Raw genomic sequence first — 27,947 nt, forward strand, 5'->3', positions numbered from 1 at the left:
GGAAAACATAAAAAAATCAGATTAGCTGTTTTAGCTCAATTACTTTTATATCAAGGTGTGTTTCTACTGTCTGATGTATCTAACGTAACGTTTAGAGGTGGTCTCAAACTGCCCGTAACGACGAGTTGCTGTTTGTTCGCCAGAGACCATGCAGGTGTTACCAAGGCCAAGGGATGAATTCGTCGCTTTCTAAGCCATCCTCCCTGCACACTTTCCCAGGGCAGGAAGAATAGATGTGTTCATTTCATACAGAAACATTTTACTCAAGAAAGTGGGACCAAAGTTTATCAGCGATCTGTGTTTCTCATTTCAAACTGCCTCAAACTGGTTCCTGAAACCCACAGAGCTCTCCTGACCTCCGACCCAGGGCATCAAACAGGAGAGTTTGATTGTAAAAATTGGCACGTTTCATATAACATCTCCAAACTCTTATAAAACAGACACGAGCAGTTTCAGTACCTAAACATTTGTTGCACTCAATATTTTTTCTGATTAGTTTTCAACTTCTTTGGTTATAATGGACTAAAACATTTTCAAATGAATATATGATTTATAGACTCTTAAGAATGTGACATCCTATAAAAACCTACTGATTAGACTAATTTTAATCAAATCGTGATCATAAGAAAAATGTTCTTCTGATGAAGTTATATATTGATTAAACTGATTCTAAATCTAACCTAAATTGAGGCAATCAGGATCAGTCTAATATTTTAACATGCGCTAAAGTTAAAGCATTAAAACTAGTATAACTAAACTAATATTTCCAACAAATCTCACAGGAGGAATTTCTCGGACGGCTACTTCTCCCTTTTACATGAGTAAAAATATATTCAGAAATAGCTACTCTTACTTATTTACATTTTTGATACACACTTTACCCACCTCTGGGTATAAATATGCTCCAGCCCTCTGCTGCAGCTCTGTGTCGCACCTGGACGGACTTCCTCCTGAGCTCGAGGTATATTTACTCGAAACTGGGAAAGTTGCCCAGACGTCGGCTGCAGGTTGAGCTCCGCCTGGGACGGGCGGGCTGTCAGGTCGCTCAGCAGCAGATACAAATGAGACTGGACAAAAACCTTCAAGATTGTTGAGCTGAGGAAACATTTACCTCGTTTTTACTTTATCTTTTTTTTAATTATTCCACTTCACCGGGAGCTGTTTCGTGGCAGCTAGCGAGCGACACGTTAGCTACTTCCGGAAAACAACCTTCACACACAGGTAAGACGAGTTTCGGCGTCGGACCGATATAAAATGCTTTTATTGCTTTAAGCAGAAATTTATAGACTACTTTCTGACTGGAAACCGGGATGTGGCTGAAATTAGCGTGTGTTTGTGCTGTAAAACGAGTCCTTTCGGTGATAGAGAAGTGAGTTTCTGAGCTCAAGGTGTGTAGCAGTTAGCGCAAGCCGAGCTGAAGGTGAAGCCGTTGCTGTAGCTGCCCAGTTAGACCAGTAAGGTCCTGTTTTTATTGCCTCCTCTGTCACTGGGATCTGTCAGAGTGGTGAGGAGATTAGGAGCACATGGTTGACAGTGAGTTATTTATGGGATCGGTGACAATCCCGACAGGATGGAAAGTGCTTGTTATTGTTGCCGAGAATAATAAGAAACATCAAGATTATGTGAATTATAGGTTCCTTTTTCTTTTAACAGTTTCCACTGACTCACAATGGTTTTCATTTACAATCTGAAGCTGGATTTCCAATTACTTATCGAATGAAAGCGCTATTTCACAGCTTTCAGGGCAGGGGTGCTCAAACTGCGGCTCAGGGGCCATCTGTGGCCTTCGGATTAATTTTGTGTGGTCCACAACTGAAGTTTAAGAATGGTATAAATGTGTCTCTAATACATATGGAGCAGATGAATGCTTTGTGTTAGATTTATAAGCAATGATTGAAGAGTTTGTGCGTTAATTTATATCTTTTAATTGTGCTATGTGTGTAGTATTTGTACCTAGCTGTCTGTCTTGAATGTAAAATGCTAGGGACAACAGGAAATATTCTTTCGTTAACCATGATTTTTAGTAAGTAATGCTAGAGAAATCCAGTGATGATTTATTTGTTTCTTTTTTGCATTCACTTATTAATTTTAGCTAAATACAACAAGGGTTTCCTATGAAAAGTTTGTGTTTTGGAATAGCTTTATCAACTTATGATGACCCTTTCAACCTTTACTATAAACTCCTAAAGTTTAAAGTAATCAAACTTTAGGAGTTTGATTACTGATCTTAATTTAATTGTACACTCTGAATAAATAACACATATGTGTTGTTTATTGGGTGCCTTTTTTATAGGAAATTGCCTATAAGTGAGATAATACTTCCCTTGTTTTTAACAGACACAAATGGACAGCGTGCTTTTGTTTTATTTGTTGCAAACATCAGAATAAAGTGTTTTAAGCTTTAAATGAAACCTGAAGAAAGAGACTTTATGATTGTCCTAGTCATTGGTTTTACTTGTTCCCTGCATATGCAAAACAAACAGCTGATTGAATGCAAAGCAGAAGAATTTGCCTATTGTTCCTGCAGCCTGGTGGAAAAAATGGAGTTGCATTATGATTATAATGGGACTTGTACATGTACTTTAAATTGAGGAATTATGTGAACAGATGTCAAATAAACAAGGGGGGACTTTCACTGCAGAGTAGAAAAAGAAAAATAAAGTAGAAAGAAGCTATGTGGGAAAATGTTTAGAGAAACAAGTTTCACCAACATACCTCAGAGTAATCTGTCAAACTTCAGGCATGTATGGTGCGGCTTAAAATCGCTCCTTAAAACTCTTTATTGTGGAGAAATATGGCGCTTTTGTTCATTACGTCATTTAAATTACATTTTGAAAGATGCAAGCATCTGAAATGTCTGAAGTTTCCTATTGTGATACTCCCAGACGCTGATGACTCACAGGTACCAACAGCTGTGTTTGTATTTAATTAAATTTCATGTTGCTGCTGGGAATACCAGACGTTGGCGCAACATACAGTGACACGTAGATCTCTAAAAACTGCAGTCGAACTCTGCCTCACCTGCGTTCGCAGAGGGTGCGGCAGCTGCAGCACATGTGATAGACTCGCATCGGCCATCGAAGCTGGGCGTTCGACCCGCTTTGAAGAAACGCCGCCGCCGGTAATCCTGAAAGCAGCTGGAGGACGCTGAAGGGCCGCAGACGTTTCCCCTGGAAGCTAATGCTCTCACATGATTACAAGGCTGTTCTGCTGGATGAAGTGTTGCCTTTGTTGAGCTTTAAGAACAACGTGCGACAGTCAGGAAGCATGAATATGTTGGGCTGAATCTGTAACAATAAGCAATAAATCAATTAATCGTATGATAAAAAACTCAATCATTTACTTGATTTATTGCTTTTCTCTTTGCTCTCTATCAAAAACTGGAGGACAAAAATCTGGTGCTTTGGTCTCAACTAACCCTTTTTTTGAAGGACAGTTTTGTTTAAACAGACTTAATAATTCACTTTATTTATGTTTTTGTTTATTTTGGATATTTAAAACGCAGTCCCATTTAAATGTTCATTAAATTTTATTTTTGAGAATGCGTTCTAACGTTATCGTAGTTACCATGAAAATGATCTCAAAATAACAATATTATCGTTTATCGTGGTCATTTCTGAGGCGATTTATTGTCCAGCAACATATGTATTTGTTATTTTGACAGGAGTATTTGTATGATCCAAGTTTGGACATATTTTAAGTTTTTAAAAGCAATCATATGTTGTGACATGAGGGTTTTTCATTGTAACAGCAGAGATGAATAATATTTTAACACGACTTTCTGTTTTTGATGAGAGCCGCCAATCGGAACCAGTGTTATAACAGTTTTAAGTTTTTCTCTATCGTTTAGTTTTATTTCATTTTGGCTTTGTGTTTAATTCAATTACCTTTAGTTGTTTTTTTGTTTTTATTAGTGTTTTTATTGGTTAAGTCTTGCCTAGTTTTAATTTTTTTGTGGTTTGGTTTAGGTGCTCCGATTCGATTCCAGTTCTCTGGCCCATTATTGATCTTTTAAAACCCGACCTGCTGATTCCAATTTGGGTCGATATCGGTTCAAGACAGACGGTGAATCTGTCGGTTGTTTACATAGCGACTCCGTTTAGGAGCTTTAATTTGAAGATTGACCCTCCTGACACTCTGAGTGTCCATGTGTGACACGGCTGGTAATTCTATGTTATTATGGTGAAACTACAGCTGATAATTGCCTGTAATGGCTGCAAACTCAGCTGATAAAGGACTAAATGATGGCTTCACTGTTTCCAGTTAAAGGTTAAAGGTGTTTTAATCAACATAAAATAAACGTCTGTGTCTTGCAATGTACTTTCGCATTTTATTTCCCCTTTAAGTCAATTTGTTCTCTAATTGAGGGTTAAAAACTTTAGTATGCTTTCCTATTAAACTTAAAATCAATTGAAAACACAGGAAGTTCTAAAACAAACGGCAAATTAATAATGCGTGAATTAATAATTAATGTTTAAAAACGGTGCATCTTATCCGGTTTGGTGTTTTTATTAAATTCATGCTCTACAGAAATGTCTCGAGTCTCAGGAGGTTCAGTCCTAATAGATTTAAAAACTCTTTGCAACTAGGCCTGTCATAACAAATTTTGCTGAGCAATTAATTGTCTAAAAAATTATTGCGATTAACGATATTGTTACTAGACCTTTTGACACTGATTTAATGGAAATGACGAATAATGCATGCAATTTCCTACCATAGATGGATACACTTTATTTTCAAAAGAACACATAACACTGGAACTGATAAACTAAATAAACAAAACAACCAAAAACAAAAATAAAATGGATTCTCAGTCTCCATTAACAAAAAACGTACTTGAATAAAAAGTAAACAACATAAAGTCAGAGTGGAAATAAATACTGCATTCAACCAGAAGAGTGCAGATTATGGAGTCTGTATACTATATTGCCCTACAATAATCACTACATTTAAATAGAGAAGACGGGCACATCCGACTACCTGATGCAATAGTTCACAGTACACGATTATTTTTGCCCCCATTTTCCCCTTATGACAATCTTAGATCGTTGGCTGATCTAAGATTCTCACTGGTGATTTCGTAACCGATCATCCTGCAGTGTGTGGTGAGTTACGGTGGATCGTCGTGGCCACTCCGATCTAAATCAGGGTTTTCCCCGACTGGGAGCTTAACGCAGCCTGTTGAATGTGACAGGTAGCCAATCAGAAAGCGCAGATTCTCCTCCTGCTTTCTGAGGGGAAATTAGGGAGGGGAATTCAAAACAGCTGACACGGTGCAACCCAAAGTCCAGCGGACATCGGAGATGATATGTGTAAACAACATTAATATTTATTTAACATTTTGTGCAAAGAATATAGAAATGACAAGGAGAGGAGTTGGAGCCAAATGGCTACCGCAGTTGATAAACCCGGTAAGTTTTCAGCTGTTCTTCGTTAACGTGACATAAATAGGTTATAATGATTTTCATTCAGTCGGGACTTTACGCTGATTCTAGCCATATGCGTCACAGGTAGATTCTAGTAAAGCATTGATTAATGCCTGATATTAAAATTGGTTAACTGGACTTGTAGCCATTATTTTGGGCTACAAGTCCAAAATAATGGCTGTGTGGCTGGACACCACACAGCACGATTGAACCGTTATACCTAGGATTTCTGTCGGCTAATGTGTGTCTCAGGTTTTGAAATTATAGGCTGACAGTCGGCCGACAACTCGTGTAGTGTGCGCTGGACATTACACTAAGGAAATGAGGAAGGGAGGGTCAGTGGAGAGCACCGGAGTTGAGCCTTTCTTCAATCAGTGTCATCAACAGAAAGCAAAAAAAGGCAGGAAGAGACGATGAAGCCGATAATTAAAATGAGGTCGATAGGTTTAATTTATCATGCGATTAATTGATTTATCGTTTATCGCGACAGGCCTATTTGCAACAAGATATTGTCTTAAATGTGCTGGTTTTTGAGCCGTAGCTAAAAATATATCAATGTATTAAAAGAAATGAAGAAACTTATATTTCCCAGTGAAAGTAAGATCTAAAGTGTAGGTTGATCAGAAGACCTCACTGCGTTTTTAACTTGATTATTTAAAATTTTAGGTAATATTTTCTCTAAATTTTAGATGTGAACCATTTTTGTGAATCTAAACTGAACCTCTCGAAACACTTTAGTGAAGTTGCCCCCCGCATCTCCTTCAAATAAAAGAAAATCGGTGCCAAAAATGTGCAGCAACAATTATTGTTTGTGCCACTATGATACAGGTTGGACCTTTGGGCTCTGGAAACATTTTTATTAACGTCTTCAAAATAAATTCAGCGGAGTTGATGGAAAGAATTTTGTTTTGGCCTTTCATGACATCTGGAAAAATTTTTATTAATATCTTTAAAACGTCAGCGGCACAAACAAACATTTTTGGCAGCACAGATGATTGTGAGGTGGTGGCAACGTCATGAAACCACTAATCCTGCTTTGTGGTACAATTCTTTGGTCCTTGAAATCCTTGACTGCATTTTTTAGATATTTGTCTGCTTCATTACACCAGATTAAAACTGTTTGGTGATTAATGTGCTGCTAGTGAAACTGGAGGTTTTTCAAGCATCAGATTCAGGTATTTTGGAGCAGGTGGCCAGGATTGAGAAACTCTACCTTAAAATGTAAGTATATTTTACCTTTTTTGCTGTTTTTAACCAGCTTCAAAGCAGAAGCTGGTTTGAATCTCATTTTTATTTCTTGCACAAGGTGAAATTGGTTTAATAGTCTAGTTTTTCCAGTTTTGATACCATGTGACCCGTTACAGGTGTAAATGTTCCCTGAGGCTAGGAAAGACAAAGAAAGGGAGCTGACTTGTGTGTGCATATTTGGAGGGGGGACTTGCACACACAAATTTCTTACTTGGCTTTTGTGTTTTCCATCAATCATTTATCTGACAGTCCTTTACCTGTGGCGGTACGACGTCAGCGCTCTGAGCTCACCCTGATACATGAACACACCTGAATAATGGCACCGATGACGGAGGCTGAACATTTTCCCCTTTCCTATCATGCTTCTGAGTTACACCAGCCCACCCCTCCCGTCGTACCCTTTGCATTCCTCGTAGCGGTGCAGCCAGAGCTCGTGCACATCCAGAGCGCTGCTGCACACACACAGCCATATTCTGATGGTCTGGGAGGCTGAGCTCTGGTTTCATTCAGGCTTCGGGCGACGGTTAGAGTCTCGAGTTTGCGTGCAGTGGCAGAAGATATCATCTCCTGTGAGTCGCTCCAGTAACACAGAAAAGAGCGCACCCTCTTTTTTTTTTTTTTTGGTTTGGAGTCTGAAATCTGGACTAGGATCACAAAGATATGGAGTTTAAAGGTAGTGGCAAAAAAATTTTTTTTAGCCCTTTTCACACATGCAGCATGAAAGCAACACTTTCCTCTTTATTCCTGTCAAAATCTTTTCTTAAGGTGGATGAGTGTAGTAGCATGACGCTTTCTAATTGTAGCTAGCATTTTATAAATGAGCTTTTCATATTAAATGGATGCTCTTCAACTCTTTGAGAAAATTCACTTTAATGCTTCTCTTTTTTTAATCCACATCTGGACATAAGTGTTAAACATGGTGTGTTTTCTGGTTCAAAAAGTTTTTGGTCTTAAAATTACCAAAATGTTCCATCATACCATTCCTGTGGTTTAATGTTTTATCAGACGTTTATGTCATTGAAGTGGAACTTGCATCATCATTCTGCACCAGAAGAAGCCAAACACGGTAAATCCAGCTGAAAACAATCCCGTGCTTCTGGTCCAACTTTGCATCCAAACACATTTCTCTTTTCAGTCAATGTAAAAGACTGTTGCTGTTAGTTGTGCTTTCTTTTTATTAGCTTCCTTCATGTTTTGATGATGCTGTGACAATACTGTCAGCTGGATAAACTTTAAAACCGACCAATGGTACTTCTGAATCGAGCATAAAGACCTGCTGTGTGCGGAGCTGGAGAATACATTTCCTTCAGTCTGAAATATTCAAAACTGGCAGCATTCCTAAAAGAAACCAAGGTTGAAAGTTCAAGTTTGCCTTACTGTGTTTAGCCTTCCTGATACAAGTCTGTCCTCAGGCCTGAATGGACTACAGAGATTATTTAATCTCAGTTTCCTTTGACTTCATTTTCAATATTTCACTTGTATTCAAATGGCTAACTTTGAGTCTTCACTCAGCAGCAACATTCACACTGAAGAGTGGTTTTGTCAGTGCAGTATAGTTGCGCTTGGCTAAACAGAAGTGGAAATATCAGATTTTTCTGTTCCTGAAGAGGGTAATTATGCTGAAAATCATCTGGTTTCAGTGAGCAGCTTTGTTTTGTTTTTAATTGCTTTATCTCTATTTATTAATAAATATAACTGAAAAAGGGAAAGTAAACAGAAAACAAATGTTTCATTTCTATTTTAGGTTAAAAAAATTAATACATTGCAGAAATGACATGATTCAGTGAGATTTTTACTTGGTGTTATGATTTCTTCAAGGTTTCAGTTTTTCTTTTTGGGGAGGAATTAAAAAGGAGATTAGAAGTTGCATAAAATCACGGTGACCGCTGGTGTAATGGATGGATCATTAGTGAAGGCGGATTGCATTTCTGGCCCATCTAATTTAAACGTTTTACACTACTGAGGTACCATGTGGTTCTCCCATAAGCGCAGGCTTGACTTCAGTCCATTTCTTTTCTGCCTCATTTCACAGAGTTTAGCGATTTCCGTGAGAAGCGGCGTGACTTTTAGCTGACTTCTAGTGAAATTCCCTCTGTCCCTCAGGAAACATGCAGAGAGGAAGCAGCTGCAGCTCGCTGCCATATTGCTGCTGCTTTCTGGATTTGTGATTTCCTGTACCGGTGGCCAGTGCGAGTTGAAGTGCCGCCATGGACCTCACTCCGTTTTGCTCTCTCCACAGAAAGTCAGGATGAAGACCAGGAGATAACACTGTGACTGTGGATCTATTCAGCTTCAAAAATGAAGACATAAATATCTGAAACCCATCATCGCGAGCCGACAGTGGACTGAACTTCCTGAAACGATGGCAGCAACAGAAACCAAAACCGCCACCGTCTCCGTTGCCAGCAGCGGGTCTGCGGGTCTCTCCTGGGCTCGCGTTTGTAAAGAATGCGGCCAGCAGCACGAGACTCAGGACACTCACCTGTACGAGTATGAGAATGAGGTGGACGATGAGTTGGTTTGTCACATTTGCCTGCAGCCGCTCCTCAGACCCATGGACACTCCGTGTGGACACACTTACTGCTTCCACTGTCTCAGCAACTTCCTGAAGGAGCAGGACTTTTGCCCCGTGGATCGGCAGCGTCTGCAGCTGCACCAGTGCCGACCCTCCAGCCTGCTGGTGAGGAACCTGCTGGACAAACTGGTGGTGACCTGTCCCCACTACACAGAGTGCCAGCAGAAGATGCAGCGCTGCGAGCTGCAGCCTCACCTGCACAACAGGTAGGATTCTGGCTGAGATGCAGACGATTCATCACATATTTAGGAGGGGTGCACCGATTTATCAGCCTGTTTCCTTAATTTTGGGAGATCAGTGATCGGCTGATACTTAAATGTGACGCAGATTTCATCAACCTCAGCAAAGGAATAAAAATCAGCCGCTTTCTTCTTCTGCTCTGCTGTGAGAGGTTTGACGGATGGACCAGCCCACCGGGTCGTGTCTGCACGTTTTCCGTGAACAGTCACCCCACTGTTGCCAAATCAGCGACTTTCTTGCTGTATTTAGCGACATTTCAGACAAAAAAACAAAAAAACAAACATTATTGGTCAAAATCGGAACCAGCAGGTTAGGCTTTTTAAAGATCGGTAATCTGCAGTCGGTGCACTGCTAATATTTAGTCAATTTGAAGAAATATTTAAGATGATGTTATAGTTTGGGAAACTCGTTTGTTGTACACTACTTAGAAATAGTGTTCACTTTTTTCCATTTTATTTAATAAGCTACAAATTACAGCCGCACATTGCAGTCAGAAACCTGATATCACAGATTATCCATTTGCTCTCTGTATTTATGTCAGCAGGTTATTTGGCAAGCCAGGTGGTCTCTGTTGCTGATAAATGTCCTGCACTTGATGCATAGCTTTAGTAGCTGAGATGCTAATGTTGCTAAAGGAAAATGTGCTTTAATCTATATTATGGCTGCAGCTAACAATCATCGATTATTCTCGTGATTAATGGAGCAAACAGATTTTTAAAAAAATGGCACAATTCTGCTGATTTTTCATTTAAGCTTTTAAACCTTTTTACATAGTATTAGAAACACATAAAACATGCAAATAAATAAATCAGTCCCTTTTTTAAATAAGAACATCATTTTTGTTACAGCCTTCCTTTAGTGAAAGCTCAATTTGTAGCAAAGGATTCATCTGCAGCTAAAAATACTTCAAAGCTGTGGCCTTTCTGCTCGACTTGACATCAGTACAGTGCAGGACTGATCTATTGATAATTTTGTATTTACTGGGTAATAATTGGATTGCAAAAGATGTTTAATAGGATTTCTCTTTTACTAGTCGTACAAAGACATTTTTCCACTTGACATTTTGCATAAGTGGAAAATGTTTCACTGCCAGATTATTTCACTTATAACTAACTTTTTTAAAAGTAAAACAAGGTCCTATGTTTTGCTGAAAAGTTACTTGTAAGTTAGTTTTGTCTCGTTTCAGGTGTAATGAGATATTTGCCCTAAAAACTAGGCTGAAAATATGCGGTAATATTTTGTTTTTGCATTGCAGTTGCTACAGATAAAGCTCGAACGCTCTGCTTTTTAATCAGCGCCCCAGACAGGGTGCAGGTCGGTCTGTTTTGCCCAGTGTGGTGCTTATCGCCCTTGTCACACATTACTCAGTTATTTATGAAAGGCAGGCTGCCCTCCTGCTGCCTTTGTGCAAATAACAGGGATACGAAGTTCAGGAGTGAGGGATGAGCAGCAGGCGCAGATCTCTGAGTAAATTAAGCAAAACCACGTTGGAAACCTCTGCTCTGCTTTTCTTGGCACACCTTGTTGTCCAAACCTGTGTAAGCACCCATTTCTACAGCTCCATGTATTATGACCCAATTAGCGCCGTCTCCTTCTGTTTATTTATAGCCTCATATTCCTGTTTCTAAGAATAAAACCTCTTATGTGGTGTCTTTGTGTTTTCCCAGATGTCCTGTTTTTAAGAGGCTACGGGAGGAAGCGGAGAAGAGGAAGCGGCCCTCCTGGAACGAAATAAAAGGACGCAAGGGTGACGGCGAGTCGTCTGGAGACGCGAAACATTCAGCAACTCTGTCCCGAAACCACACGCGGAATCAGTCAGAGCCGGGCTTAATTAATCCTGCTTACGAGGAAGTCGACGACGGTAGGGAGTCATTTTATCACCTGCTCCTGTTTTCTGTCACAACATGTTTAACATGACCACGTCCTCCTCTGACTGTGTTTACTTAACTGCCTCTTTGCAACACTGGCAGCTAATTGTGCTTTTAGAACTAAAATCAACTTTTTTTTAGGCTTTACATCATGTTATAATGTTATTTTCTCATTAAAACACACCTGGAGTGTTGCCTTCATTCTTTCTGTTAGAAATCCTTTCATCTCCATGGCAACGCTTGGTTGGACCTAGCTCCTCCTTTTGAGGCACAGCTCCGCCCCACTCAGCTCCTTCAAACTAGCCAGCAGCAATTAGCAAAGACCTGGTGGAACTGCACATAAACTAAGACCATTATACGAGCTACTTTGATATAAGTTTATTTATTTTTTGGGCATTTTATAACTTTTCCATACACAAGTCAAAAAATTAAGAAAAAATGAAAGACCAAACTAGTACAGAAATAGATAAACAATATTTAAATACCTGTCACCAAACAAAAAGTGGGCCAATAAAAGTGTGGCTTATTATACCTTCATTTTATTGCACAGAAGGCATAATCAAAATCAAAGCCACAACATATTTAATGTGTATTTTTCATATCTAAGTTAGTAGATAAACTCTTAAAACAATCAAGCCCTGTTGTATTTGTTTAGCAAATTATTTTTATACATATTTTTCTTACTTTAAAAGGAGAAAACACAGTTTTAACTCCTCAACAATTATTTTGCACTTGAATCCCTCTAACTGAAGTACAATTGTTTTTATTCTCAGTAAAAGAAAAACGTTTTAATAGAGGAGCCATGTTTTTATGACTTCCTGAAGGCGGAGTTTCAGAAAAAGCAGGAGCTTCTTAAAGAGACAGAGGCCCAATTTCAAGGCGTTAAATTACAAAATATTTATTTTCATATTTGATGTATTATGTACATAGTTACTTGATTGTTCTGTAAAATGGCCCATTGTGGCTGAAAACGCATGAAACTTCTTGTTTAAAAGTGGATTAACTGCTGCAGTCGTGAGGAGGACAGAGCCGCTACGGTTTTCAGTTTTAAATGATTCTCTTGATCGCAGGTGAATCATCAGCCTAGCTGCAGGAACATGTACCAGCTCACAGATGCTTTAACCACACAGTTTCATCATCGGAAAAACCCTGAAAGCAACAGCAGACCTTCATCACGGATAAACATCTGCCAACACACCTGAGCTGATTAATGTCCCTCAGATTTCTGTTCGCTCTCAGCCGTGAAAACCCAGAAAAGAAAAAGACCTACACAAAGACGCCAAATCAGCTCGCTGACAACAGCTTTGAGGGTTAAATTTGCGTTTATTTAATTCAGTGACCCAGTTTTCAATCCTGCGCTGAGCTTGAGAAAGCTTCTGGAGTTTACACACAAAGCGACAACGCTCCATTAGGTCCGACGTCGTACGGGAAAAACGTTGAGGTGGAAAATGTCTCTGCCAACATCACTGGATAATCATTGCTTTGCTTCTAAAGGTTAACACAGTTCTTCCAGGTAAAGATTGCCAGCTTTGAATTTAGAAAAGAAATACAGATATTTAAACAAACTGTTTTAAAATAAGCAAAAATAAATACTAATTCCAATATTATTTCGCAAAATATTGGAATATAATTTAAGTATTAAATTGTTTTTTTCCTGTTTTAGGTTTTAAGTTGGTTAGGATGACGCAAAATTATTTCCTTTTCCTAAATGCAAGCAGTTTTTAAATAAAACTCTTCAATTTCTGAGCTTTCTATTACTTTCTGTAATATGTGTCGAGTTTTAAAACGGCTAAAATCACAAAATTTCTGCGATTTAACATCATTTTAATTAAATACCAGAGCAAATGCTGGAGTTACTGGTGTTTTCTCCAGCTACATGAAGCAGAAAGTAAATTGGCGCTGCCCCTCCCACACCTGTTGCTGTGCACTGCTGGTCAAGAGGCTGACGGAAAGCTTCAGAAAACTACCCCATAGAAAACCTCCTGGTTATTCTACCAAATATTGATTTCTGAACTCTTCCTGAGTTAAAACATTAGTATTGACATTCCTAATTGAATATGAACTTATTTTCTTTGCATTATTTGAGGTCTGAAAGCACTGAATCCTTTTTCTGTTTTGATCATTTTTTATTTTCTGCAAATAAATACAAAATTTTACTTGGAGTTTCAGAGACGTGTTGTCATAGAATAAAATAACATGTTAATGTTAATTTTACTCAAACATGTACCTGTAAAAAGTAAAATCAGAGAAACTGATAATTTAAAGTGGTCTCTAAATTTTTTCCAGAGCTGTAATAAGTTTTTCTCATGGTTATAGAAAATGCTTTAGTTTGAAGCTATGGCAAGCTGTTTTAAATAAAATCTACATCTTTGGCTTAAACTTCTTTAAATAAACTGACTTCATGTTGGTTTTAATCAAATTAGAATCTCATACTGGACCATATCTGTAATTGTTATATTTTTAATGTTTCCTAAACATTTCAGGCCATTTGCTATAAACATGCAGCTTTGCATTATGAGGTCAGGTGATTGTTTAAGAAGGAAAAGTTAATTTTTAACCGCATTATGCAACCATTTTGGGTTGAAGTCAAACAGAGGTAAATTGGGCTTTTAATGAATTTAGTGCTGGAACCAAAGGTCGGCACACTCCTGTTAAACATTACATAACCGTCAGCTGCTACCTCACCTGCTGTCCTATTACCATAATTCACTTTGAGGTGTTGGCTGTCTCCCTTAAAGTAAAATTAAAAGTTGACCTTTGACTGTCGAGATTCATTTATTTTCCCACGTAAAACTCAGTCCGACTTCTGATGGAAAATACCAAGAATTTCTTAATAATTGAACCCAAAATATAATTTCCTCTGCCGTTCTCAACCTTGGTTATTAGTTTCTCTTTGAACCATCAGCAGCTGACTCAAATCCAAGTTTGAAATTAGATCTTGTCATAATGTCAGGCTGTAATTTACCTTTTATATGAACGTTATCTCCTCCTCATCATCATCATTTTAAGATGACGTTGGCAGCGCTGTTGTCTGGACTCCCTCTGCCTTCGTTGCCCAGGTGCTCCACAAACATGCTGGAAATCATCTGCACCAAAACACCCGTCCTGATCCTGTCCGACCAAAGAATGTTCACAGACTTTACCTGCTTCTGGAAGCAGGACGTTTTATTTTGAAAGCCATCCATGCACTGTAAAAACACACAATCCTACCAAGTATTTTTGGTTTAGCTTCTAGTGCAAATATCTTGATACAATTAAAATAAGACAAAACTAATTACAAGTAAATGTTGAGCGAGCCATAGGAGCATGTTTTGTGTTAATAATTCCTTGACAAAAATTTACTAATTCCATTGGCAGATTATTTAACTTGTAACAAGGGAAGAAATTCTTGTTAAAAGTGAAATAATCTGCCAGTGAACTAGTAGATTTTCATAAATATTAAGAAATTAACCTAAAATAAGCTCCTATTTGTTGCTGAACATTTACTTGTAATTAGTTTAGTCTTATTTCAAGTGTTTTAAGATATTTACACTACAAAGTGAACCAAAAATACTTGGTAGGATTTTGTGTTTTTTGCAGTGTGTAAATGTATTTCTGTTCATAAATGTTAAATAAAACCTATAACTTTAAGAAGTGAGGATTTTAAACATCACACGTAGTAATTAATACAAAATATGTATAAAGTTTTACATTGGTCTTAATTTTGTCTGAACGTAATAATAGTTTTTAAATGGCTGGACTCAGTAAATATATTGTAAAAAAGTTAATTAAATAAGCAAACGTTACCCCTGAAATGAGTTTCTAAGATACTGAGGCATCACCTTGGGTAATAAAATCACAAATGCAGTGAAAAATGTTTGGAAACTATGTTGTTGTTTGTGCATCGGCCATTTGTTTATGATTTCTGCTTTAGAGATGATGACCCCAGCTCTGTTTCTTGCTCTGTGGTTCTGCAGACAACACGCCGCTGCGGTCCAGTCTGGTGGCCGAGGCCAACGTGGTGGAGCTGTTCAGAGACGAACCCGAGGAGGAGCTGGGCCTGCGCATCGTGGGAGGAAAAGACACTCCCCTGGGAAACATCGTGATCCAGGAGATTATCCGGGACTCCATAGCCTCTCGCGATGGCAGGCTGGCTCCAGGGGACCACATCCTGGAGGTGGGCCAGGCGTTTCACATGATGTCATCATGTCTGTTTACAGTTCAGTTAGACGGGTCGGACTGCAGCTGGAGTCCAGAACCTTCAGATGGGTTCCTGGTCCAACACCTTTAGTTTGATTCTTGGGATCCAGTTTGAGGTATTTTTTGAAAAATTTACTCAGGTAAGAGTAGAGATACTTCATAATAAAGTTACTCAAGTAAAAAGTACGGTGCAGTAAAAATACTGCTAAAGTACTTCTTTAAAAAAAAAATAAAAATTCCCAAAAAGTTGCTAAACTAAATGTAATGGAGTAAATGTAACTAATTACCACCCAACTCTGATTAAGTCTGAATACTTATCGTTTTGGTGATTTTTGGCTATTTTTATCAGCTGCACTAATGGCTGACAAAGTTGATATTGTAGAAAATATGAAGTTCTTCATTTGAATTAGAATTTTACCAAACATGTAACTTATTGAAAAACGTGTTTCTAAACTTATAAACATCTCCAGATAAAATTAATTCAATTTATTAATTTATTTCGTACAGGTGAAATGTCAGAGAAAAAAATAGCAAAAAAATATACTTCATAGCTAAACAAAAACAAAACTTTCATATCAATTTGAAAAAGACAGTTTATTAAATCCTAACCCAAAATATGTCCCACATTATACATATTTACACATCTAGTGAAAATGATGAAATAAAAAGAAATCTAAAATAACTAAATGTTTTAAGGGCTCAAACTGAACATGTTTAAGCCATTTATTTAAATAATTATTATTCCGGACTTGAAGGGAAGTTTATCTTTAGCAGGAAGCAACATTAGTTGATTATCATCTCGTCCTCGTTTGGTGACGGGTTTCTTCCTGCCTGATGTGGTTTTTCAGCGTTTCAGTGGAAATGTTTCCGATCTGGGGCGGAGGAGGATCAGGAGCGTTTCCTTTACATCCACGGTTTCAGGTTGGCTTCAGGCAAAGCCAGAGAACGAAGGTGGAACCAAACCACAGCTGGAGCAAACCGACAGACACAAACATGACAAATCATTGTTTCTTCAGGCCTGGCACAACAACCAATAAATTAATTCATTTTATGATGAATGGAAACTCAGGCTCAATAATTTCCATTTGCATCATTTATTGTTTTTTGTCTCTCTATCAAAAACTGGATGATTAAAGTCTTCAGTCTGAACTAGCCCCCTTTTTTATGCCAATTTTGTTTAGAGACTTCATAATTCACTTTGTGCTGTTTTTGTTTATTTATTTTGGATATTTAAAACACATTTCCAGTTAGCCTTTCAGAAGTATTTAAAGTTTATTGATCTTTGAGAAGCCTCTACCATTATAACACCTGAAAAATTGCCTTAAAAAACACCCAATATTATCGTTTATCATAATTTATTTTTTATCGTCCAGTAAAATTTGTTTTTGTGACGGGCCTAGCACTTACTTCAGAAAAAAAAGCCTGATCTGGACTTCTCTGAGTATGAAAGTTTACAAAACTTTTCTAAAATCTTAAGTTTTCATGGCTGTCTAAACAACTTTTATCCATTTACAGACCAGTCATGGTCCATTCACTCCTCACAATAGAACCATCATGAGAAGAATAAACGTCTGATCCATTTAACATGAATAAAGAAAATACATGGAAAGGCTCCACAGTTTGGTGGATAGCCTGCAGAAAAAGTGCACTAAAAGTGAAAGTAAGAAAGCGGGTAATTTCTAGAGAAAAGCGTAAAATGAAGAGATGCCGGGTTTTGATCTCTCTGCAGCAGGAGGAAGGTCGGTGTTGCTACATGTTCGGAAACGCTGTAATCCGTTGAGCTTTCTTTGCTTACATGATCCGTGTGTTTAGCAGGGAAAAGACTGATGTAACATGACTGCATTTAAGGAGAAAAGGGGGATTAATAGATGATCTCCAAGATAAAGGATTCCTTATTTTGGATCGTGATTAATTCCTAAATAAATATCCCAATGTGTCTGACTGCTGGAAACGCAGGCAGGATTCCCGCCTACGTGTGGGAAACACTGCATAGCGTGACACCGCTCATCCCAGCCTGGTTTTCAATGAACAACTTCAAACTGTACTCTCAGGATAATGCAAACACTGTTTTCTTTTTAAGTGAGGCAATGGGGGACAGCAGATATTCGAGATTAACGAGTTTTATCGCCGTGGTAACGGGGCGTGTTTACACCAGACACAAACGCGTCACTTCAGAGCGAGCGGCCTCACCTGCCTGGTGCAAACTGCTGTTTGGATTTCAAAACAGGAAAAGTAGTGCGTTGTTTATTTTTCTCTATTGGACAGGTTTATTTTTATAACAAGACGTAAAGTTTTTGTTTAATTTTTAATTTGTTGTTGCTCTAGATTTATATAAAGGAAAATAATTAGAAGTTTTAACCAGAAATGTTAATTATTCCTGATTTCTACGTTTATTAACATACAGTAGAGGTGAAGTTTGTATCACATTTCAGCAACAACAGAGTTCAGTTATTTACATGACACTGTAACCAAATATGAAACGTCACGAAACTCTACATTTTGTCAGAATCACCAAGAACAATTATAAAATATATTAATCAAACTCTGTTCTAAACAAGTGGGGGTTTGTCCTTCATTTAAATAAACTGCATTTCTGCATCTTTGCAGTTTTCTGGAAGTTTGTGATTCATAAAAATTATATATTTCCAATTAACTCAAGCCATGACATCATTTCCTGAGGTTTCTCAGATAGTTAAAGGCAACATGTAAACTTCTGAATTTGAAGAACTTTATAACTATTTCTCTAAAAAATACTTAGATTTTTCCAGCTTTTAGCTAACAGAAATACATTTCATCCTCCTAACTAACAAACCAACAATATTATAATTTATTGCAACAATAACTATAAAAATTGGTTATTGTGACATCGAGGTTCAATGTTAAATCTGAAAATTAAAACACAAAACCGTGGAAGGAAGAGTTTTTCAGGATGTGAAACAATGGCTGCTGCTGTTGAGTGAAGATTTAATCACAAATCTCCTGAAGCTCAATTCACTTTTTATCCAGACATTGACTCACGATACCAAATCTATCTGGGTGATAAATTGTCCCAGAAATTACCGTGATAAACGATAATATTGTTGTTTTGAGAGCATTTTCAAGTAATGTAAGAAAATATTCTCAAAGATCAATAAACTTTAAATTCTAATGAACATTTAACATTTTAAATATCCAAAATAAACAAAACGGGAACAACAAAGAAAATTAATTATGACATCTCTGTAAAAGTTGAAAACTTTTGTTTAGTTTTTGGTAAAAAGAGAAAAACGATAAATTGTGCAAATGGAAATGATTGCGTTTGTTTTAATTGATCATGTGATTGATTGATGTATTGGCTGTTGTGACAGGCCTGCCTCTGCCTACATGTTTTATAGGGTTAGTGGGATCACAGTTTTTTCTGTCGTGTCGTTTCATCCTGGTGTCCCGTTTCCAGGTGAATGACGTCAACTTGGCTTCGGTTCCCCACACTCGGGCCATTACGGTTCTGCAGCACTCCCCGCTCCTCCGGCTCACCGTCATGCAGGAGAAAGGCTTCAAAATAAGAGACCAGCGCTCGGATCATCACCCCTCCACCGCCGCCGCCCCGCCCCAGGCCCCTCATGGTTCCCTTGGCAACAGTCCATCCGACATGAACAACCCCGGGAAGGTCCTGCACGTCATGCTAACGAAGACGCACCGCACCGAGCCGCTCGGCATCAAACTCATCCGGAAGTCCGACGAGAGCGGCGTTTTCATCCTGGACCTTCTGCCCGGCGGTTTGGCAGCCAAAGACGGAAAACTGAGGAACAACGACAAAGTTCTGGCCATAAACGGACACGACCTGATGCACGGCACGCCGGAGAGCGCCGCCATGATCATACAGGTTGGAAATCAGTTGCTGTTTTCTGACTCGGCTGCATGTTTGGACCTGCAGCCTCTGTGTAGCGGCTGGAGGTTTTATGGGTTTGGACTGTAATTAACTGAGCTGCTCAGGAACTGAGATGGAAACCAGCTGAAGTCTGACGCAGCTTTTATTTACGTTTACTTGAAAGTTGCCCTTAAACTAACAAACTTAAACCTTCCTCCATTCTCTCCTTCCTGCCTTCCTTCCTTCTTGCCTTCCTTCCTCCCTCCCTCCCTTTCTCAGCTCTTTGTTGCTTTGCGTTCCTTCTTCCTTCCTTCCCCCTCTTAGTCCTGTCCTTGTGCCCTTTCTTCCTTTTCTTTATATTTTTTCCTCCTTCCCTCTCTTTCCTTCCTTTTTTGCATCCTTCTTCCCTCTGCTTTAACCCTCCATTGCTGCCTTTCTTCATTCCTTACCTTTCTTCCGTCCTTCCTTTTTTGCATCCCTCCTTTTTCTCCTTCCTTTTTGGCATCCTTTCTGTTTTCCTTTGTTTACATCCTTCTTTCCTTTTGCATCCTTCTTTCCTCCCCTCATTTCTTTTGTCCTACCCTCCTCCTTATTGTCATGTCTCGTCTTTCTTCCTTGCATTGTATATTTAGGTGTCTGATATTGCCACTACTACATACAGAGATTTCTGCTGAGGTCTGATCAGCACTAGGAATATTTATAATAATGTTTACCAGCTGCTTACTGATGTGTCAGGCTATTGGTTTGCATCAAAACAAATGTTTTTCTTTTGTCCTCTGTGATTTTTAGAACAGTGAAAAGTGTGTGAACTTTGCTGTGCTGCGGCCGGCGGAGAGCCCAGAGGAAGCAGGCAGCAGCAGAGAGGGACAGCACGGCAGAGGAGTGAGAAGGGCCCCGGAGCCGCAGTACTTCAGGCGGCAGACCACCTACCTGAAGGTTCGACAAAACAACATTCATGGTTTTTACTCCTTTTCTTTGGCTGTGAAAACACAGCAGAACCAGGTTCTGGTGTCACAAATGACAAGACAAGAGCATTTTTACCAAAAAATATGTTGGGTTTAACTGTTAGGTAGTAACTGAGTGGTTTCTGTATGTACATTAAGCATTTAAATTCTAAACAGGAAAAACAGTACTGGTTGGATAATTGTAAAGAAAAAACAGCAGGAAGAAGGAAGACGAACTCAGACAAGTGTGATGTGATTCCTTTGCTTCGGCTGATAAAACGGCCAGAAACTTATTTGGTTTGCAGCGAAACGTTCGCTGAGGTTCACATACCGAGGAAACCAGCAGAGGGAAAATCTGAACCCCTTCAAATTATCTTTCAGCTGGAAAATAAAAGGGATGTGCTAAAATATTTATCATTACTCAGGTAAATGTAACTAGTTATTACCCAGCTCTCTGTATTTTCTACCCACAGAATGAAAATCAAAGATGTTTTAACCAAAATTCACCAGACACAGACCTGTAGTTTTTAAGTTTCATACGTGTTTTTTTTTTTTTTTTTTATTGAAAGAAACTCATTTGGAAACATTTTATTTATTTTTTTTTACTTATATGAACTACTAATTTTTAAATATTAAATGATTAATTTGATCAGTTATTCTGTACTTGATGTTTACTAAATACTTTTTTACTCTTCCTTCAGTAATTTTTTTAGACGTTACTTTGACTTGAGTAAAAATATGTTGAAGTATCGCTACTCTTGAGTATAATTTTTGGGTACTCTTACACATCTCTGGATTTAAGATTAATCAATAATTTCAATAAAATGCCTCCAACTGGATCCCAAGAATCAAGCTACAAGCGTTGGACCAAGAACTCATCAGAAAGTTCTATATTGAAAGAAACTGATTTGGAAACATTTTCTTTTGTCTGATTTTGTTATATTTTTTGATTTACATGAATTATTGTAGTTTTGGTCATTAAAATACAACATTTCCACTTCACTTTGTATCTTGGTCCATCTGATTTTGTAATTTCTAAATGCTAAATGATTAATTTGATCACTTGCTCAGTACTTTTACTCTTGAGTAATTTCTTGGCTTCTTTGACTTCTACATATGTGGTGCTGCTCTTACTTGAGTGCAGTTTTTGGGGACTCTGCCTCCTCTGTTGGACGGTAAAGGGAAAAGCGATGATCCCCCTCCAGTCGGGGGTGAGAAGTTTTCACCTGCGTTGGAGATGAAAGCTCTGGGCCTCCCTCTGTCCTGATCAAAAGAGTCGGGGTGCTGTTCTCTGCCGCCGTGGGGCCGCTGCCTTCTTCTGGTTGTTGTTGTTTTTTGGGTTGTTTCTCTGGGAGGTGAGAGGATCAAAGCTGGTAACAGTTAGCTTTCGCCTGCGGAGTCTAGTCTTTTCGTCTTGCTTGGGGGGGATGGGTTCCCTGCTGTGGAGAGGAAGAACCCCGCCTCCCCCGAGCTTCCCTTCTGACAGTTTACAGACTCCGTGGAGCAGCGAGAAGGCTGCTTGAAGTTGCCATTTTCCACACATCTTTTCCACTACGAGAGCCGAGTGTTGATCCTCACACTTCTACCCTTTTACCTCTCAGCTCCGTCTCAAATGTTTCACATTTGTTTCTGCAAGCGGTCCTCTAAACGGGATCCGCTGCGTCAAAACATCCTGATAAATGATTGTAATTTTTGAATTTGTGTGACTTGAATCCTGAATATTTTTGTGTTTTCTTGGTTTGTAATTGTGTTATAGGATCCACCGGGCGGTTTCACTTGTCAGGAGAAGACGGTGAGCCTGAAGAAGGAACCTCGAACGTCTCTGGGCATCACCATAGCCGGGGGGAGGGACTGCCGCAGCAGGCTGCCTGTTTACATCACGAGCGTTCAGCCAGTTGGCTGCCTGCACAGAGACGGCACCATCAAAAGAGGTACAAGACCGCATCTTGTCCCGGGATTCTTACGGTTTCACATAATGACACTTAAAAAAAAGCCAGAAAACTGATTACATTTTTTTTTATATGGAAATGCACAGGAACAGTTTGCTTTGAGGTACTGAGTGGGTGCTTTTAAATATTCAGATGGAAACAAGTTGACATAAAATTCCTGTTAAAGGGGATCTATTAATCAAAAATGACTTTTTACATGTTTTATTTGCTTCCATGTGAGTCTCAAATACTTCTAAAAACGGCTAAATAGCTTAAGAAAATGTGCAAATAGCCATTTTTGTCTGGAAAATGAGCCGATTGTAAACCCTCCCGATAGTTGAGTCACATTCAATGGGCACTGCGCCGTTACTTAGCAACGCCAGCGGAATTCTGCCTGTCACCTAGCAACCCCAGAGGAGCTCTGGAAAAGATTAGTTTGTTCTTTTTTTTTTGTTGACTTGCCATCCAGAAACCACTTGCTACATTCTTGCTGGTTGTGCAGGAGGCTCCACTTTTGCTTTTCAAAGATGTACGGTTGTATAATTGCACATCTGCTTGCAGCCATTTTCATGTGTGAGAATAAATATTGAGTTGGGTGGCGTGGCCAGCAGCAGCTTATTTGGATTTAAAGTCACAGAAAATCTCATCCTCTCAGAATAACTTTATGCAAAAAATTTAATTCATATGTTTTTTATAGACCACAAAACTGTCCTAACCTGTTCAGGGTTAGAATAGTTTTCCACAGTTGTGTTTGAGTACTGAAGAAGTTCCACTCTACTTGTAATTATTGTTTGCACATTACCCAGTATCATCTGAATCATGACTCATTCCCTCATAATGTCACCTCACAACATTTTTCTCTGACTGGAGCCCTGCTGTTTTGTTTTAACTCTGAGGTCATCATTTCTCACTTTACCAGAGGAAAAACGACCAGAAACTCTTGTTTGAGCTTTGATTCTAACTACATCAAACACGATAAATTTTCCCAGAAGTTACTGCGATAAACAACAACATTGTTGTTTGGAAACCATTTTCAAGCAATCTAATAATGTATGTATATCCTCGAAAAGATCAGTAACTTTTAATTTCTAATCAGCAGCTAAATCTGGAACTGGAAGACATTTTAAACATCTAAAATAAAAAAAATCTATGGAGGGTTTGGAGTGACAAAAGTAAATGCATAAATATAAAAGCTCCATCTGATTTCTGTTAGAAGTCTTTGTAGTTTCCTCTGATTCTTGGCTTTAACGGCGACGGCCTCTCACTTCGGTTTCCTTCTGATGAGTGAAGTGTTAGCGGTGTTTCGCTAGCAGCTTTCCTGGCCAGTTGTTTGGCCATCAAAACACCAGTTTAGAGACTGGATGCTGGCTCTGGACTGGTCCTTGAACTGCTTTTGTGTAAAATTGACAATGGGTTGTATAGGAAAAGGGCTATTCCGTCTTTTCATCCTGCCTCCATTCAGAAGGAGACACAATGTGTGGCTCAAGAGCCGTAAACAGAGAGGATGTGAGCGAAGAGGAGCCGATTCATCAAACCAATCGGCTCAAACTTTGGGAAAATTAACATTTATTTTGATCTAATAAACTTTTAACTTCACCAGGGAATGGGGCTGAAACTAATGATTATTTTAGTAATTGATTGTTAAGATGATTAATTGGATAAGAAAAATTTTACATTTTGCAGACTTTTCATTTAATCCCCTTTTTATACAATGTTAGAAATGCATTAAAAGATGCAAATAAACAAATTGCATTCTTAATAAGAAAATAAACATTTTATTGCCAAAAATGTATTAAAACTATTCCACTTGATTGGGTAAATCATATTTGCAAAGATTTTTATGTAAATTTATATACATTTTGTCAGTTTTTCCAGCTAATGGCCCTTGAGTCTGTGTGCTCCAGTTAACGATTAATCAATTACTGCACATTCAGCAGTGAGTACATCAGGTTGATTGACAGCACTAAGCCCCTCCTCCTGACTCTTATTGGTTGTTTTGGTTGCATTTCTTCCAACTTCAACAGTAGCTCAGGAATGAGGGAGAGGAGATTGGTAATTTCACAGATTATCTGTCTCACAAGATGGTGGCAGTTTCAACAAATATGTAGAAAAACATGTTTTTTATTAAACTTGCACACTGCCGCTTTAATGTTTCCTGAAGATGTTTGGGAGCGGATTACAGAGTTGGATTCAGACGAACAATCACTTTGTATAATTTAGAGAAAATCTGTTGCGTTTTGTATTAATGAGCTTCCTTCTCATTAAATGTTAAACTTCCTCAGGCGACGTTCTGCTGAGCATCAACGGCGTCGATCTGACGCAGCTGACCTACAACGAGGCCGTGTCCGTCCTGAAGGCCCAGACGGCTCAGGCCCAGGTGGTGCTGCGCGTCATCCAGACGCTGTCCGACAGCGCCGAGGAGGACGCGGAGACCGGCAGCAGAGACGACTTTGACCACATGGACGACCAGCGAGACGAGATCCGGACCTGGACGCCGCTGTGGACGCACTGGCTGGGGCTACCGAGGTAAACCACTAAACCCAGGAACTCTGCAAAAACACAGAATATTACCAAGTTCTTCTGGTCCAGTTTCTAGTACAAATATACTACTAGATTGAAATTAGAGAAAACTTGTAACCTGGTAAAAAGTCTTGTTGCAGTGAAATAATCTGACTGGAACTTGAACTTTTCATCAATATTAAGGAAATTATTGACTTAAGACAGTCTCCTATATCTTGCTGAAAGTTACTTGTAAGTTATAATTTCAATTTAGTAATATATTTTTTCATCAATATTAATCAATGATTTACTTAATACAGGTTTAATTTGGTCTTATTTCAAGTGTTCTAAGATATTTGCAGTAAAAATGAGACCAAAAATATTTGGTAAGATTCTGTATTTTTTTGCAGTTTTCTCTATCCTCCTATTAAATAAATTAACCATAATCATTTGTATCGTTTAAATAACAAATGATGCAAATAATGAGGGGGGGGGGGGAACAAGGAGGTGTCATGTTCTCTTAAATTAACATTTTGTGATGGCACTAAAGGCCTGAGTTTGTTTTTGAGAGCTGAGGTTTAATCTAGATGGACCATTTATAGCAAAAGAGCAAAACAGGAGAAAAACTTTAAGTCTTTAAATGACAGACTGTTTAATTTTGTGAAAAGTTGCATTAAAAGTGTTATTACAGGTGTTAGTCTTAAGCACACCCTTTCAAATAAAGTTACCATTTTTTACTGTCAGGCAAAAGTTTGAAATCTTCATCAGGTTCTGCGACTTGAGGCAGAATGTCGATTCGCTAACGCTAGTTAGCGCTTCAGCCTATTGCTAACTAGCTGCCAATAAGCATCTGTCGTGGATGACTTAAAATTTTATCCCCAGTTAGCTGAACCTGTAAATTTCTGTAATGATACAGGTCTTAAATTTAATTCATAATGGTCTTAAAAAGCCTTAAATTTGAGTTTGTGAAACCTGCAGAAATCCAGATCCACAGTGGAGGAGCTGCAGAGTTGCAGTGTGGATCACAATGGATGCTCTCCCATTTGTTCAATCTTTTTTTTTTTTTTTCATTGTATGAAAACATGCGCTCTAACTCTGACTTTGTCCCTCAGTCACATGCACTGGTGCAGGGACATCGTCCTGCAGAAGACCAACAGCGAGAGCTGGGGCTTCAGCATCGTCGGGGGTTACGAGGAGAGCCACGGCCAGCAGCCATTTTTCATTAAAACTATCGTGCCTGGGACGCCTGCTCACTTTGACGGCCGTCTAAAGTAAGTAAAACTACTCGAGTAATTTTATACATTTTGTTTTGAAGTATTTTTACTCTTGAGTAAAATATCTGGATTTTCTACCCACTGAATGAAAATCAAACATGTTTTAACCAAAAAGTCATCAGTTTCTTTATTTTAAAGAAACTGATTTGGAAAAATTATCTTTTGGGTGATTTTGTTATTTTTTGTTACTTGTATGAAGTAATGTCATTTTTGTCCTAAAAATACTAACATTTCCATGTAACTTTATGTTTGGTCTGTTTGGTGATGTAATTTTTAAATATTGAGTAATTTCTTGGATGGCTTCTTTTTACTTTTACTTGAGTATAATTTTTGTGTTCTCTCGCCTCGTCTGGTATGGAGACTTTTGCTCTAAAAACCAAAATTACTCTGTAAAATTTGACTTTGCCCATCCGTACCTCCAGACTCGGAGTTAACGGCGGCTGTTTCTGTCCAGGTGCGGCGATGAGATCGTGGCGGTGAACGGCGCTACGACGGTGGGGATGAACAACTCCTCGCTCATCCCGATGCTCAAGCTGCAGAAGAACAAAGTCACGCTGACTGTTGTGTCCTGGCCTGGAAGTTTAGTGTAATTAAAACAAACTTTGTCTCTTTTTGTGTTCATGTGAGCATTCACAAGTATCCCTGTTCAGCTGCATTCCTACTGAATCTGATTCTTTTTGTTCAGAACGTTGTACATAATCCCAGTCCTGTAGAAACTGGTTCTAACACTAAGATGTACAAATCATAAAAATGTAGTCAAAACTAACTAGAAGGATTCCGTTTTGATGACTGATTCTAGCGTCCGTTGCTAGTATAAACTCTAATGTAGGATCCTGACTGTAGACAGATGCCAAACGAATGAAAATTAAAGCTCCTTTTGAACATGATGCAAAATATTTCTTTATAATCTGAATAAAATCAGTGTTAAAGAAGGTGGGTTGGGTATTTTGCAGTATGAATGTTCATTTTTATTAAAGGAAGCAGGTAAAGTTACAAACAGTCGTGTTGACGGTGTAATAGTAAAATATGACTCATGTACAGATGATTATACTAAATTTGGATTAGAAAACAAATTTATTCATTGTTTAGGCTCTTATTTTTTTAATTTAATCACATTCAGGAACAACAAATAAGCTTGCAGTTCTCTTGAGTTATTTTTCCTAATGAAAGTGTTGCTAATCCGACATTTATTTTTTAATTTTCTTTTGTCAACATCCGAGCTCTCATTTTTAGCACTGTATTTATTTCTATAAACAGTTAATCTTGACAGACTTAAAGGAAGTGGGTGCCTTGGAGGTATTGAAGGACAAACAACTGCCTTAAACTGTCTCTGTACCAAAACGTGTTAATAAATGCTGTTTGTAGATTTAACGTGGCCTTGCCTGCATCCTGACGGAGGCAGCTGTCGAACAACAAAGTGGCTTTTTGAAATATAAGCCAAGTAACCTGTAAATAATAATCCCCACTCTGTTCAGTTTTGTCCAATAAAATCATATCAAATCATGTTTTCTTTGGTTTCATTTTGTAGTTTAATATGTTGAAGTCGAAGAAATGTTTCAAAGTAATAAAAAATGAGAACGTATGGGTGTGTTTCTTTGTATCGCTCAGATGGGAAGTGTAATATGTATGGAAGCCCTTTTGGGTCAATTCTTGATTCAATTACAGCTTCATCTTTTGGTTTACATCTCTACCCGTTCAATAGACTGAAATTTCTGATTTCAAATTATTTGTCGGTTCTTTTAAAAGAAACAAAAAGGTAAACACTTTCATCTTTGTCCTGTTCATTAGTTCTTAATCTGGCACAAATTAAAATAAAATCTAAATTTCTGATTAACATGAGAGTGTGTAAAACTTCCTGGTGTATTGATACTTTTGGAGAGCTGTGCATCTGGAACTGTTCAGTGTCCGAACTGCCCAGC

The 27,947-nt window shown here is 38.4% G+C and overlaps 1 protein-coding gene across 1 annotated transcript; it reads left to right on the forward strand.

Moving 5' to 3' along the window:
* Positions 1–935: 935 nt before the first annotated feature.
* Positions 936–27,531, forward strand: lnx2b (ligand of numb-protein X 2b). Its single transcript, XM_015001518.2, has 10 exons — positions 936–1,221; positions 8,914–9,455; positions 11,157–11,350; positions 15,314–15,513; positions 18,970–19,398; positions 20,173–20,319; positions 22,084–22,258; positions 24,538–24,781; positions 25,867–26,025; positions 26,483–27,531. Exons 2-10 carry the CDS (start codon positions 9,037–9,039, stop codon positions 26,616–26,618), a joined length of 2,103 nt encoding a protein of 700 aa, XP_014857004.2. The 5' UTR covers positions 936–1,221; positions 8,914–9,036; the 3' UTR covers positions 26,619–27,531.
* Positions 27,532–27,947: the final 416 nt, after the last annotated feature.

This window comes from Poecilia mexicana, unplaced genomic scaffold (genome assembly GCF_051168715.1).
Source record: "Poecilia mexicana isolate PSO_F unplaced genomic scaffold, ASM5116871v1 scaffold_10, whole genome shotgun sequence".
Classification (NCBI taxonomy): Eukaryota; Metazoa; Chordata; class Actinopteri; order Cyprinodontiformes; family Poeciliidae; genus Poecilia; species Poecilia mexicana.